At 39.1% G+C, this 14,443-nt stretch overlaps 1 protein-coding gene and 1 long non-coding RNA gene across 2 annotated transcripts in view; one reads left to right on the plus strand and one right to left on the minus strand.

Moving 5' to 3' along the window:
• The first annotated feature begins 1,043 nt into the window (after positions 1 to 1,043).
• The window catches only part of LOC124310105 (terminal nucleotidyltransferase 5C), a 73,944-nt gene continuing 60,544 nt past the window's right edge, over positions 1,044 to 14,443 (plus strand). The window contains exon 1 of the mRNA XM_046773716.1: positions 1,044 to 1,799. Within this exon, the coding sequence (XP_046629672.1) occupies positions 1,527 to 1,799 (273 nt within the window). The 5' untranslated portion in view covers positions 1,044 to 1,526. The remainder of the gene's footprint in view (positions 1,800 to 14,443) is intronic.
• Positions 2,643 to 14,443, minus strand: part of LOC124310108 (uncharacterized) — a 29,511-nt gene continuing 17,710 nt past the window's right edge. The window contains exons 2-3 of the long non-coding RNA XR_006909627.1: positions 3,368 to 3,572; positions 2,643 to 2,921 (exon numbers count right to left, since the gene is read on the minus strand). This is a non-coding gene — a long non-coding RNA (uncharacterized LOC124310108). The remainder of the gene's footprint in view (positions 2,922 to 3,367; positions 3,573 to 14,443) is intronic.

Raw genomic sequence — 14,443 nt, forward strand, 5'->3', positions numbered from 1 at the left:
TCGATCCAAATATCACGATCCATGACGCAACGATGCATCAACCAGGAATCTTAATCTACTAAATTAAAAGCTCATATTAAATTATAACTATACTGTTATATTGAATCAACGATGAAAAAGACCGTCAGATCCACGTCTCAAACATCAACCTGAGACAGAATATTACAACTGTGTGTCTTCTTCGTGACGTAAAGTGATATTCCGATTGATTTGAAATTTTTAGTTCAGGTTACAGCTCGTTCCTTAACTATTTTCATTTTTTACCACAATCGAAAAATGTAGTTCTAGGTACACAATGAAATTTAGTTTTCTAGCTGTTGCCGGAAAGTCTGGTATCCGTTACTATTCTTTCTCATTACGATCACTCTTACTACATTTTATTGCAACCCTTGCGAAAATTTAACGCTTGTGCAGCGATAAATCGACGTCAAAGCCTTGTTTAACCAAAAAAGTAGAGTAAACCTCAGAAACTGATTTTTCGTTGCAATTACCAAAAACGGATCGAAAATAGCGCAAAATTGTTAGGCGTACCTCGTTTTTCGTAATTCCAACAATATTCAAACAATTTTTTCAACGATACCGGTTATACTGAATTTTTCCAGCTACCGTAACAACTGAAATTTGTCTCAGTATAAAAAAAAACTGTATAAAAGTAAAAACTCAACCAACCGCGATCATCGGCACAACGTAGAACGCTCGTCTATCGACGGAGCCTTTCCTTTGACCTAAACGAACTCCCTTATATCGTCGGTGTAACGGTAAAAAATCGTCAATTATCTCCCCTCGAACACCCTAATAACGACACATAAGACGACTCCGCGCGAAAGGGGGTCGATTTCCGCCGAGATTAAACGCGGGTCCTCAGCATTCGGAAGTCCGAAGAAGAAGAAGGCGTCGCGACGCCTCCGTAGCGTCGGGCGTTAAGTCGACGTCGCCGGGGGCGAGGGGGAGGGAATCCCAGCGACGACGCGACGCTGGCCGCCTGGCGGTCGAATCGGCGACGTCGCGAGTTTCTAGCCCGGCTTCGGTTCTGCTCTCCGTGCTGATCTCGTCCCAGTGCGGCTCCACTTCTGTCTTGTGCGTGTGGCGTGTGCCGGTGCTGACGAACAAACCGAATCACCTGTATTTCCATTGCCCGATTATCCACCCGCCGCCACCCTTAGTCGCAGAACTCGAGAGTGCCGTGACGCATCATTTTAAAAGCCCCGCAGCCGCGTTGTACGTTACATCCGACCGCAGTCGCGGATTCAATTCGTAATTTTATATTATACAATCGTGTCGTTTTAAAAACAGTCCTTCTTATTTTCATTTATTATTTTTAAAACTTTTATTTATAATATCGTTTTCAAACGTCGTTTCGGTACGTGCGGAGAGTGTTGATTATTAAAAATCGAGGCTTTGTAAAATAGGGAGAGACAGACAAAGAGAGAGAGAGAGAGAGGAAATATACGGAGTTTGGGTAAAATCGAGACGTCGAAAGTAACCGGAGCGTTGCGAAAAAGGGGGTTTGGGAAAATTTTGACATAATGGCAGAGTCGTACTCGTCAGTTGCGACCGGCGGCAGTACGATAATGACAGGTACGATAAGCGCGATAAGTGAGAAGGCGACGCTTCGTGACGACGATCGAGATGGTGCCGCTGGAACAGGGCGGGGAAGGGTGAGGAACGGTCAGAAAAACTCCAAGGAGAAGCTGCGGGAGCAGCACGCCAAGGTGGAGGAGGACCTTGTCGAAGAGGAACCGAGAACGTCGTCCGGGAAGACCGACCTCTTCATCTCCGAGACCCTGCCGCTGATGCAGGTAAGGTTATGTAACCCGGCGTTCCGCCGCGTGGTTCTCGCCGAACCAACTTCGCACGTAACACGTGCACATGCGCTTCGATCCTTCTCCGAGCTAGATGGAAAGGAGGTTCGCCACGAGCTGTATCGACGCAATATGGAAGTGGTGCACACCCACGCCCTTATCAACCGCGAGCGATTCACTTGCCCCCGGTTGTACGACGTTTCGAACTGATGGCTTGACGAAATTGCACTCGCGGATTTAACGTAGACGCGATTTCAAGATCGCAAGGGTTTCGAGAATTTCAAAGGATCTGAATGATTCGGTAAATTTCAGCAAATTTCGAGAGATCTCATAGGTTTCGAAGATTTCAAGAGACTTCGCAAGGCTCGCGAAAAGGTGTACACCGGATTTCGGGAGTGATTAACCCCTCGAAGTTCGCTCGAGATGTTGCCAAAGCGGTTCCTGCGGGTTTCTGACGCTTGGCGCGAGAGCTTTCGGAATGAGTCATTGTTTGGCGATTTCGACCGAGGAAACGACACGGCCACCATTGCCATGCTTGCTACTTCGTTTCGGTTGAGTTTGTATTTATATCGTCATTATTTCCGGTACTGAAAAGTGATGGACGTTTGCGTTTTGCGGTTCAAGTCTGGCAATCGAGACCTCGTACTTACACCATCTTTTCTCGACACTTGAAAATATCACTGTCAGCGGTATACATATAACGACGATTTTTTTGTTTTTACTCGGGTATATTGTGTTGTACGGTACCGGTGTTTTCACCTACAAGCGTGCCTGTAAGAACGAAGATACAATTTTTTTCAAATTCTCCTTTCGGTGCTTTTTCACCTTTCTTCCCTGCAGAGTCCAACCTTCGCACTCGGTTTGTTTTCGTCGTTGTATCCAAGCAAGCCGAAAGTTGATATCCGTACGAGGTCAGGCCGCGATGACTTCTTGCTTCCTCTCGCATCGGTGGTCAACAGTCCGTACATAACTAGCTTCTCATACCTACTAAAATTAGCCTCTTCGACACGCACAAATAGATAGCCTCTCCTCGTCACGCGTGTCTCTCGGGGTGTGTCGGATTTAAGATGTAGGAAATACGTCACGCCTCGCAGCCTCGATTCGACTGGGCAGGGAATTCTGGAAACCCAGAAAGTTTCACAGAATTCTGAAATTTTTGAATAGTCAGGGAATCGTTTACCATATTTTTTATTTCTCAAACATTGAATATTCCTAAATATCACCTCACAAACGATCGTTGCGCATCGGCTAGATGGGACGGTTTCTGTCCCAGGTGACGGTTCGTACTTTCACAGCAAAAAAAAAAAATAAAAATGATATGGAAAATGTGTATATTTTTTTCAATTTGCTGTAACCAATCTATTCGACTTGGTCAGTCAAAATTGTAAGATTTTTCTCTGGGAAACCTGGAAAAGTGCGGGGAATTTCGCGACGGAGATTTAATGGGCGATTCTGTCTTGCCTATTCCTCAAAGTCACTTCAACACTCGCGATCGTTCAAAGGGAAAGAGAATAGGAGAAAGGAGCAAAAATGAACCTCCGAATTATCCGGTTTCACGTTGTTACCTTGATCCCGAAGGTTGCCCCCGTCTCTTTTCGTCAGGTCAGCCCATCGGACACCGACTACTCCCGATTACATCCACTCCAGTTGGTTCTGCAGCGACGCGAATCATTAACGTACCTACCGGTACCCGGTGATAGCGAGGGTGTCCGAACCTTTTAGCGTCCTCCAGCGAGCCGCGTTGCCAACGAGTATAAAATGTTGCGTACCCTACAAAATAAAAAAAAGAAAAAAAAAAAGAAAGGTAAAAAGAAATGGAAAAAAAATTGATCTAGAGCAACAAAAGCTCGCTACAATTAAAAATTCTCCCCATTATTTCCCTCGCCCACTCTTCTAGAATTCCCGTCATGCTGCAGGAACGATAATATACGGCACGTGGAGTTTCGGATGTACTTGGACGTGAGATAAATACATGCGATAATTATTGTTCTCGGTAAATATTAGCCATCTTTAAACGTCGACGTATCTCGCAACAGGACGTATGTACCTGTAATATAATTTACACTTCGCGTACCGTACGCGCATTATTAACAGCAGCTGTCGCTAATTCGGCGGGCCGAATGTTTAAAAGAAAAAAAAAAAAAGAAAAAAAATATACAATTTTTAACAGGTGTCGGGTTACCCGCGTTTCGCTTGATCGACGCAGATATGCGACGATTTATTTCTATGATATACGCACGGTGTCGGATAGTTTTGGACTCTAGGTCACGGCTCTCCCTCTCTGTCTGCACTCTGCTTTGATTCGGTATTTAAATTTGGACCGTTTACTCGGCACTCGTAGAATGAATCGCGCTAAACCTCCTCCTCGTTTTTAGCTCCGCGCTTTGACAATGGCGACGGAATGCAGCCGAGCAGCCTAAGTATAGATTCTCAAAATAATTGAGTCGCTCTTCGAACGCCTTTTCTATTCTATCATTTTGTCACTAGCCACCTGTTGCGCTATCATTGTTACACACGTACGCGTTACCGAATTATCCTGTGCAAAGTTCAAGGCAAATTACGTACAGCTGCTTTCTTTTGAATCGGTGCGAGAAACGCAGCTGCGGAAATAAGAATAAATAAATAGATGACAAAAAAAAAATAAAAATAATCCGATAATTATACGTAGGGGATTAAAATTTCAATAATTAAATAATTCCAGTACAGCAGCTGTTACCAAACCGCTATCTTTGTCATATATCATTTGTTAACTCGCATTTATTTTTGGTCTCAATTCTTCGTGGTGAACGTCGCGTCGGTTAAATTTGGAATCCGAACGACATCGTCTCCGCACCTCGTTCTTTTTTCTCTCTCTCTCTCTCTCTCTTTCTCTTTGTCTCTCTCTCTCTCTCTCTTTCCCTCTCACTTCTTTCCTTTCAAGGCCATCAGCACCGGCAGCAGCTTCGTCATATGTGTTGAAGATTTTGTCAAATATTTGAACAACCCAACGTGTTCCAAGTTTCACGGATAAATTATTTTCACCTGAATACTTAAATATACTTTGTTTCACCGTTTTATCCCTGCCGCACTTCTCAAGGCGAAAAATCATGAACAAATTTAAGAAGCTAATTATAAAAGCCAGTTCAATAACAGAGGACGAAAACCCGATCGCAATTATTGCAAAAACGGCGTCACTTGCGCATGGAATTCCTTGAAATAAGTTTATACCACAGACGATGAATAGAATGTGTAAATTAAAAGAATTTCATCTGACGTACATCACGCTTCGTTATCGTAGGATAATTATCGGCCGCAGGCTTCTGTAATCACTCGAGTCTCATTTGATATTATATTTTACACCAATCCACCTAAAATCCGGGATACGAATCGAGTGCGCCTAAAGCAGACCTTTGAAAAATCCTGGAAAGCTGTTAAAATCATCGCCAAAACGCATTCCAGACTTTATTGTACCGACATTTTTTGACCCACTTTCGGTATTACTTTTCCGCTTTCTTTGTTCGTAGTTGGATTTTGATTTTCCGGCAACGGATCGTTTGCGATACATCGTCAGATCGAAATACGTCTTTCATTCGTTTCTCTCTAATTTTCACCAAATCGCACTTTCTCTTCTCTCTACTCTGATCATCGCTTCTGGATTCGCCAACTGTATTACATGGCTGCGGTATTTTTCAATTTGAAAAACTTTACTTCCACACGCATCCCACATTGTTTCTTAGACTTCGTTTTTAATGATGATTCCTCGGAGTGAAAAATAGAATAAAGTTCGACTTTCTTTTTGTTTCACGAGTAGAACGAAGGTCACGATACTTGGTTCGAAACAAAATAATAGAAACTAAATAACAGATTTCTTCGAATTGAGCGTCGTTTTCTTCGTTTTACTTTTGAACGAAAAGGAAAATCGATTTTCATCAAGACGAAGTTTCTTTTCGCTTAATTTTTTGCTACAAGAAATCACCGTTTAACATGAATTTGAGTAAAAAAAAAGAAAAAAAAAATGTATCATTCTCATCCCGATTTTAAATCGTGACAAAAAAATGTATTTTCTGGTCTATGATTTGATAAAAAAACGTTTCGTCGATTTAAAAAAAATGTTCATCTTCGCGAGGTAGCCACACTTCTAAAAAATGGTGTAAAAAATTCGAAAACTCGGAGGTATCGTTTTTGTCCGAAACGATCAAAAAAATCCACTGGAAATCAGAATCTCAAGGGGGTCAGGCCGAACGATCCGTTGATTTGACGCGGAATGCCCCATATGTGCGCGCGCGTGTTTGCATCTGTCCTCTTTGATACGACGAGAAGAAAATCCACGAGAAAAGAGAAAAGAGGTGGAGAAAAAAAAAGAATCCTCCACATTCCACGCGGGTTTGAACTAATTACCCTCGATATGGTGTCGCGAAACGTTTTTCCCCTTCAATCCCTCCGTCCTATCTCCGCAGGCAGCTGCCGTGGAAAACGTCTTTATTAGACGCTGAAAGGCTGCGCGATTGGGAAACATGACAAATGGACAACAATTTTTTCCGTATATACGTAATTGTGAGGTATGAAAATAAACGTACAGTACATACTCGATAACATGGCTATAATATTTTTTCGACGATATTAATACACGCCGTGGAATAAAGTGTATTAAAATTATTCGCACTTGTTTACGTTTCAGGAAGAGGAAACAGTTTCCGTACTCGTTTAATTTTATCATCGTTGTAACAAGCGGAACCCAATTTGATTCTTCCTGTTCTTTGTGTTGCAAAAACAAAAAAAAAAAAAACCATTGAAAAGGGTGTAACGTAGTTTTTACCTTTTTTTTTTTTTATTTTGCTCGTTTCAATCCACACCAATTTTTTACTTCTTTCCCTTTCTCTCTATCTTGCGTGCGAAATTTTTTTTTATTCTCTCCTCCGCCTTTCCTTTCGTTTTCGCACAAACCTTGCGAGTTATCTGTTCACACATCTTTCCGCGCGCAGCGCGATGACGCAATGAAACTAGCCGAAATTATTACTGCGTATGGTGGGCACATGTATACATATATAATATATATAAAATATATATATATATCAGCGACGTTACGTATCACGTATGTAGTCGTGTATAGGTATGCAGGAATTTGTGCGACAGTGACGCATTACATCGTCAAGCCGATGCTAATCTAATATTAATCGAGGAAAAGGTCACGCGGAAGCGCGCGATTTTCATCATCCGCGGTCATGTCTTCCCAATGCTGCGTGCGAGAATTCGCTGTATAGATTGCATACGTCCGTTATACCTAAGCAAATTGAAAAAGAAAAAGAAAAAAGGTAACGCGAAGAAAAAATTGTAAGACAGAGACCAGAGATACAATATCGTGGGTGCTAATAGCCTTTGAACAAGTATATCTGCCTGCAATTATTTGTTTAACGTTAAATGAATGAATGATAGAAAAACAAACTAATAAATAACCAGAGAACGTTGGCTTTCAACACTAGACATAATTTATTCAACGATTTTATACATCGCGAGAATTTATAGAAGAACGATAACGATATTTAGTATTTTTTACAAGAATTTTCTTGTCTATTTCCTCAATACAGTTGCATAACTTTTCGTGAGCGTGGATCGATTATTACCGCACGACGTTTAAAATCTAAATCATTAAAACTTCAAATTCCTTTGCAGTGAATTTCGATTTATTTTTACACGAATAATTATTCTTTTCGTATATTTTTTTTATGCCTCTTAATATATTATAAAGAGTAAAAAAACGTTAAATATGCCTCTACCTAAGACAATATCGTCAAACCGCGACGTGGAGTGGATGATGTAAAGCGAAACATATCGTATTTGAAGTATTTATTTGCTCGGAGTTTGTCGATGGGTCAAGCTGGAGATAAGTTGATTAAATGAATTTTAACTCGGTTAATTATAGCCGACGCTACTTCATACACACACCCACACAATATACTTTTTATTATATTATATCACACATTCCACGAGGTTCGGTTAACGATCTAATAATTCGCTGAACGTAATGAAAAATAAAATAATAACGTCGACTTGTGCTCATATTTTACATTAGATAATTACGGGTCTAATATTTCATTCTTGGAAATTTCTTAGTTAGATAAAATTGTTAGCTACCCACGCATATTGCGCTTTGTCATTTCCATGCGCCTGTACTTAATAGATAAATTTCGCAACAACTTGTACCAAGATAATCTGCGGATTAATGGGTCGGTGAAATTTTTGGGCCCCCGAGGCGTGGGGCACTAGATTGGTCAGGGACGCGACTGGATTAAAATCGACGACGCATTCCTTGTTTAAACTGTTCGCCTGTGCGCTGTTCTTGTTTTTTTTTTTTTTTTTTTTTTTTTTTATCCTCTTTGTCACCGGTTTTTAATCGTTTTTCAACAAATTATCGGCACTGCATCGTTTTTTTCATTCATTCGTTCATTCCTTTTTCTTTTTTTCTCCTTCCTTGATCGCTGACATAATACTTTGGGATATTCAACGCATTAAATGACAAGTAATTATTTGATCAATAAATATCTATAATCCATCACGCTGATTGTAAATGAGATAAGATGATTTTTTTTATTTTTCTTAAACTCTGATATGTTGGAACGGCCAAACGTTACGTAAGTTCTTTACGATTTTCACGATTTGTGATTATATACCTACTTGATCAAGCCTTCGGTACGTGTTTGATATGCGCGAGGTCTACATGTATAATAATATACTTGATTGCGTTATGCTTGTAGATAAATTTATGTGTAACGTTGAAAGCTGTGAGAAAGAGAGAGAGAGAGAGGCAAGAGTGCGTTGAAATTTTTATTCTTCAGCTATTATATTATATACTATATTACGTATAAATAACGAACGAATTTTTTGTCGACAAGGTCGAGAAGCTGTGCCTGGGAGGAAAATAATTTACAACCGATAGAACGTCACGGAGTTTGAGCAACTCCTGAAAAATGGAATAAAAGAAAAAGAAAATGTAAAAGAACAACAATTCCTCGGCCATTCTTTTTTCTTATTCGGTTAAACGATGTGAGAAAAAACCGGATCGTGAATATCATCGGAGCGTGCCCGCAGTGTTGATACGGATTGCGAATGACTTTATAATGACAATAATTGTCATTTTAACGCTGCGCCGCACCGAATAATTGTACAGCAGAGAAGTGTGAGACAAAAATTCAGACGTTGAATAAGAGTTTCGACAAAAAAAAAACAATAAATACGCGTATATTACGCAGTGTACAATATTCTAATATATAATTTTCATCGTTTTACACGCTTGGACGATCGATCGCTCGATCTTCTAATTAGACGTGGCAGATAGTAAATCAAAATTGAACCACCTGTACAACGTGCGAAGCTACGTGACTTGACAACCTTCGTGACTTTGCAAAGTTGCATTATAGACAAACTGCTTACGTGTGGTTACAGCTGATTGTGAATAAAACCAACGGTAAACCAATCCGCGACTTTTGCTTTCTGCGAGTATCTTTTTTCTTTATCGTTTTTGTCTTTGTTTTTGTTTTTTTTTTTTTTTGGTCTTCTTCCTTAATTCTTACACGTGAAAGTGTGGAAAAAATGTACGAAAATTACCCTACACACACGTATTATACGATCAATCGATCGTTCGCATTTTAAGATATACAGATATCTTTATCGATTGCGCAAGTATTACAATATTATACGCACGATTAAACCCGCTTTATTACGAGAAACCGAATAAGGAACGGTTAATTTATACCGTTTATACATAATATCGCAGATTTGCTGTATTCTTTTTCGTTTTCAACGGTGCAGGGAGAATTGGAATCCGCGGGTCAGTTTGATATTTTTATTTTTATTTTTTTTTTTATTTTTTGCTTCGTTCATTATTTATCCGAACAATCGTCGTACCAATAAACATGTAAAAATAATCGAAAAAATTTGTGCACGGTGCGGTCAGTTCTCGGATACCATCCTATCTGCATCTTGCGCTTGCGGCTCAATTCGAAGATAACCCCTTTTTGCGTTAATTACTCACGCAATGATTATATGTATATACATATATGTATATAAACATGTCACGTGCCCGATGCAACGATCTCTGCCGCAGCGGTCATCTCTACAAAGTTTATCATTATTTCCAATCCAAATCCGTCTCGATTCTCATTTTTGCTTTATTTAACTCTCTCTCTCTCTCTCTTTCTTTATCGCCCTCGCTTTATTGTAAATCTTTATTTTGTACCTTTTCATTGCGATATTCATACACTTGTGCCGATTCGAAGTATTCTCCAAGATAGCTACTCTATTCATCTTCTTTTCTGCTTTGTTAGCAATCGTAGATCATCGACATCTTTCTCTCTTGTTTCTTCTTATTTTTTCAATCTTCCTTCCGATCATCTCCATTTCTCGGCTAACGTAGCAGCTCCCGCCTCTCGTGTAACTCGTATATTTACTCATTGTCAGCGCAGGTTTACAAGAGAGCCGTAGAAAGGAAAGGCCTTGATATTTCGTGCGTGTAACAAGAACACCTCTGCTGACACTTTTAAACGTGTATGGGTCCTCTCTGTATCGGTATACCGTGTAGGATATGCAGTCTGTCCTGCTGCGCACACGGGGGAAAACCAATGGCCAATGATCGTTAAACCGGCAAGGCCAACACTCGCCCAACTAGCCTGCAACCGAACCCAAACCGAACCGATCACGGGAGAATTGCCGTTTCGGAGTGTTCGGATCGGAATAGAAACGCTTGGACTTTGATAAACAAGAGAAAGGCGGGCAAAAAACCTGTCGAAAATTTTGCAAAATTTATTTTTCACCCCACATTTCCAACCACGGAACAAACATGCGAGAGGACAGCCTTTCCTTCTTTCTTTGTCGCGGCTGAAAGATTCGATACACAATTTTCATTTTCACCCAAGATCTACGTTTAGCCGATCAATGATAAATATGTTCGACGGTAGGATCCGTGCCGACCCAACGGAGAAGAAAATTCGATCCGCCTCGATTGAACTCTTTTCATTCTCCTTGGCAATCGCGACATTTCTTCTTCAATCTTCGGTTTAAGACATTAAACGTACGACGGTGTGTTATTGTTGCATATAGTATGATTTAATAATATCATACGAGATCGATATTGATCCGATCGTCGATCAAGTTAGCCTGCGGAGACTGACTTGCGCTATTCTTTCGCAACGTGAAACAACCTTTTGCTTTCACACATATTTTCACATGTGGTTGTGTACATAAATTATACAGTTACGAAATTTTCTTATCTTATCTTGCCTTGGATGAAAATAAATGTATAACGAATTACAAAGTTATAACGCTGTGTACGTAACGTGCGTGCATCGAAAAGTGTAATAATGATAAGAAGAAGGAGAAAAATAAATGTGAACAACTGAAATAACGTCTCGCGATGAAAAATTTGCCCCTTTTTTTATTCACCGCTAAGAGATGAAAGAGGAAAAAAAATTCGATGCAATTAATGCGGCCGTTACTCGGGTGAGTAAAAAATGTAATAAATAATCAATTCGAACGATTGGTTGAAAATACCTGTTATAATATGCACACGTACGCGTACTATGTTTAGTATTTTGATCGAATAAGCCTTCTCATGTAGATGGATTTGTTTACCGATACGAATATGGCTGAGGTTTTTTGTTTTTTCTTTTTCTTTACAAACAATCGTCATTTGATTTTAAAAAGATGGAGTGACCGTTGCTCGTTGCATTTACGAAATGTAATCATCGTTCGCGCGATTTCACGCTTTCATCGAATGTATACGTTATATCCGCGAATTTAATCGCGACCGATTAGCCGTCTGCAATAATAATTGTTATAAATTAAATATCCCGCATGCACGAAGCGTCGCTGCGGAGCAGATAACAATTTATCAACGTTACACACATTTAAGTAACAACGATTTTACAATATTACAGCTAACCGACCACCGAGTGATTTCATCAATATGATTGCTATTGTTGTAATACACACGTCCTTATCAGACGCATGTAATTATAGCACGGAATAACAACGATCGGAGGAGATAACGCAAAGCAAACCTACCGGAGGTGTTCGATCATGTTTCATATTACACCTACGTTCTACTTATTATTGTTATTAATAATTTTAACCGCGAGAGTAAAATTACAAAGGCCGGTAAACAGTTACAAAAATTCGTTAGCTGTCAGGTACGAAAGTGTGAAAAAAAATTCCAACACTTAAATTTTCTGAGAAATTGTTTCTTCTGGTTTCTTAGTACTGCCAAAGTTAACTTCTAATCTCTCTGTCAAATATGCGATGTGTTAACGGTAGTGTTGATATTTAAATATTCATCTACCCTCACTAGTTGTTGTTTACGATGATTTTTTTTTTTTTTTTTTTTAGTACATTTAGAAGAAAGTAGAAACACATGTCATAAATAAGCCTTTTTCATTTATCTAGTCTCTTAAGTATTGCTTAAAACTAATGCTGTTTATATAATATATTATATATATTTTTACGAATTCTTCATCAATAACGCGGCATGCACGCGTGCGGAAGAAAGTGTTTCAAATTGAATGAAAATAACAAACATGATCCATTTTTTTTTAAATTCAATTCCAACGCCGCAACTAGATGTCCCGGATGAGAAAACAATATTTTTTAAACTCCCCGCAGCTCGTTTTGCGCGTCAAAGCAGTATAATAAAACTGATATACCTACACGCGATCTATAATACGCGTACATTGTACGAGTATATTTATACGTAAGTAAAATCGTGATAAACACATCGAGTTCAACAGGTATAATACACATATATGTATAGTTATAACAATGTTAAACCGCAGTTTGTTTTTTACCAATGCAATCGAATCGAGCCATTATTATTAATTCGATTATTATCACCGTTTACCGTTAATCGAAGAAAAATAAAATAATCGTATATTCGAAATTAAACATGTAATGTAAGATCTCGATAATAACAGGTTTATCATAATGTTTGAACATTTATACGTGTCGCGCAGGTTACGCGCGTAATTCAATCATTTACCCAAACAGTCACGTATATCTTTTATTTACTCTTATTTATTCGTCGTTTATTTCTCATCTTTCTTTCTTTATTACAATTCGCGCGTTACGGCGATCACCGATTTATTTATTATATAAATATATATATATATAGATACACACGCACCTCCCGTATATCATACAGGCAACCACACACACACACACACACGCATATCCGCACTTTTGCGTGTTTATCACGGTACCGTATAGATATAGACCACCATGCTACCGTCCGCTAATCTTTGCGGAAACGTTGTGACGTTGTAAATGTTTTTTTCTTTTTTGTTTATTATTCTTTTTACCATCGCCCCGCATCGTCGCCTCATTATATAATGTACTCGCATACGCATTTTCCGTACGTCTATTTTCTCTGAATTGCAAATTGCTCAAATAAACGACTCAACTTGTACGTTTCTTGTACATAAAGATACAATGTAATGTATGTACACGTACGCTTAATAATTATTATTTATGCAACATATGCGTGAAATACGCTTGTGTGTTTGTGTGTGCGTATCCATAAAATTATAAACATGTATGCCTTATACGTGTTCGAGGTATCTTTTATTTTCTTTACTTGTTTTCTATCACATTACGTGATATCTGTCGCAAGGATGTGTTTTTTCAGGAGAAATCGGAAAAGCTGCTGTAATAAATTTCTTTTTTAATTTCTTGTTCGGGCCTTTTTGATTGCGAGGGTTGATGTCAAAACGTTGCAAACTCTTCGCACGGTTTCGAGACTAAAGAGCGAACTTTTCACGGCCACGATTAAAAATCTCCTTTTATACCGATCATGCACGCATCGATTCTGAATCAAGTCTGACAACGCCTGTGTTATACCAGACATAATTAATACTCGTGCATACGCGTGAAATAAACTCGTCGAGTTCCCTTACATGATCTATAACAGAGCGGTCCAACTATGCTTTAGTTTTTCCTTCTTCTTTTCCTTCGTCTTCGTTTTCTTCTTTCTCTTTTTCACTCCTATATTCCAAATACAAATGTGCAGCGGCTGAATCGCATGTCTGCAGATACTTGAAGACGTTTAAGGAGTACCTACAGTTCACTCTAAAAATTTCTGCAATTGGTCATCAATTGAATCGAGCTTCCATAGGTGAATTCTATTTTTCCTCAATTTTGCGAAACGTAATAAAACAACGAAATAATTTCCACCACTTCGTCGTCTATTCGGCTGGACTATATTAATGCCAGATTCCTTTTCGTACATTTTACACATACTAATGTATTCACGGCTGAAGCTTTACCGAGGCTCGATACCTTATTATAACACACTCTATGTATCTTATCGCCGCACTGCCGATTGCACTGAGCCATGGACTAGATAAACGCGAGCGTGGCAAATAACTTGGACCCTCTTGTTTCCCGTTTTTATGGTTTTTTTTTTTACAATTTTTGTTCGTTTTTTTTTTTATCCAGCAAAGACCGAAGCACATGTTAAGCGATGCGAGCTACACATGATCTATAAATATATGATATGCTGATACTCCGCTATATTGCACGACTTCATCAGCGGAAGATAAAATTGAACGCTTTGTTTCATCGAGAAATTGAAAAATAATCGACTACTTATCTCGACTTTTCATATGCAATAACCGACTATA

Source organism: Neodiprion virginianus, chromosome 1, assembly GCF_021901495.1.
Source record: "Neodiprion virginianus isolate iyNeoVirg1 chromosome 1, iyNeoVirg1.1, whole genome shotgun sequence".
Classification (NCBI taxonomy): Eukaryota; Metazoa; Arthropoda; class Insecta; order Hymenoptera; family Diprionidae; genus Neodiprion; species Neodiprion virginianus.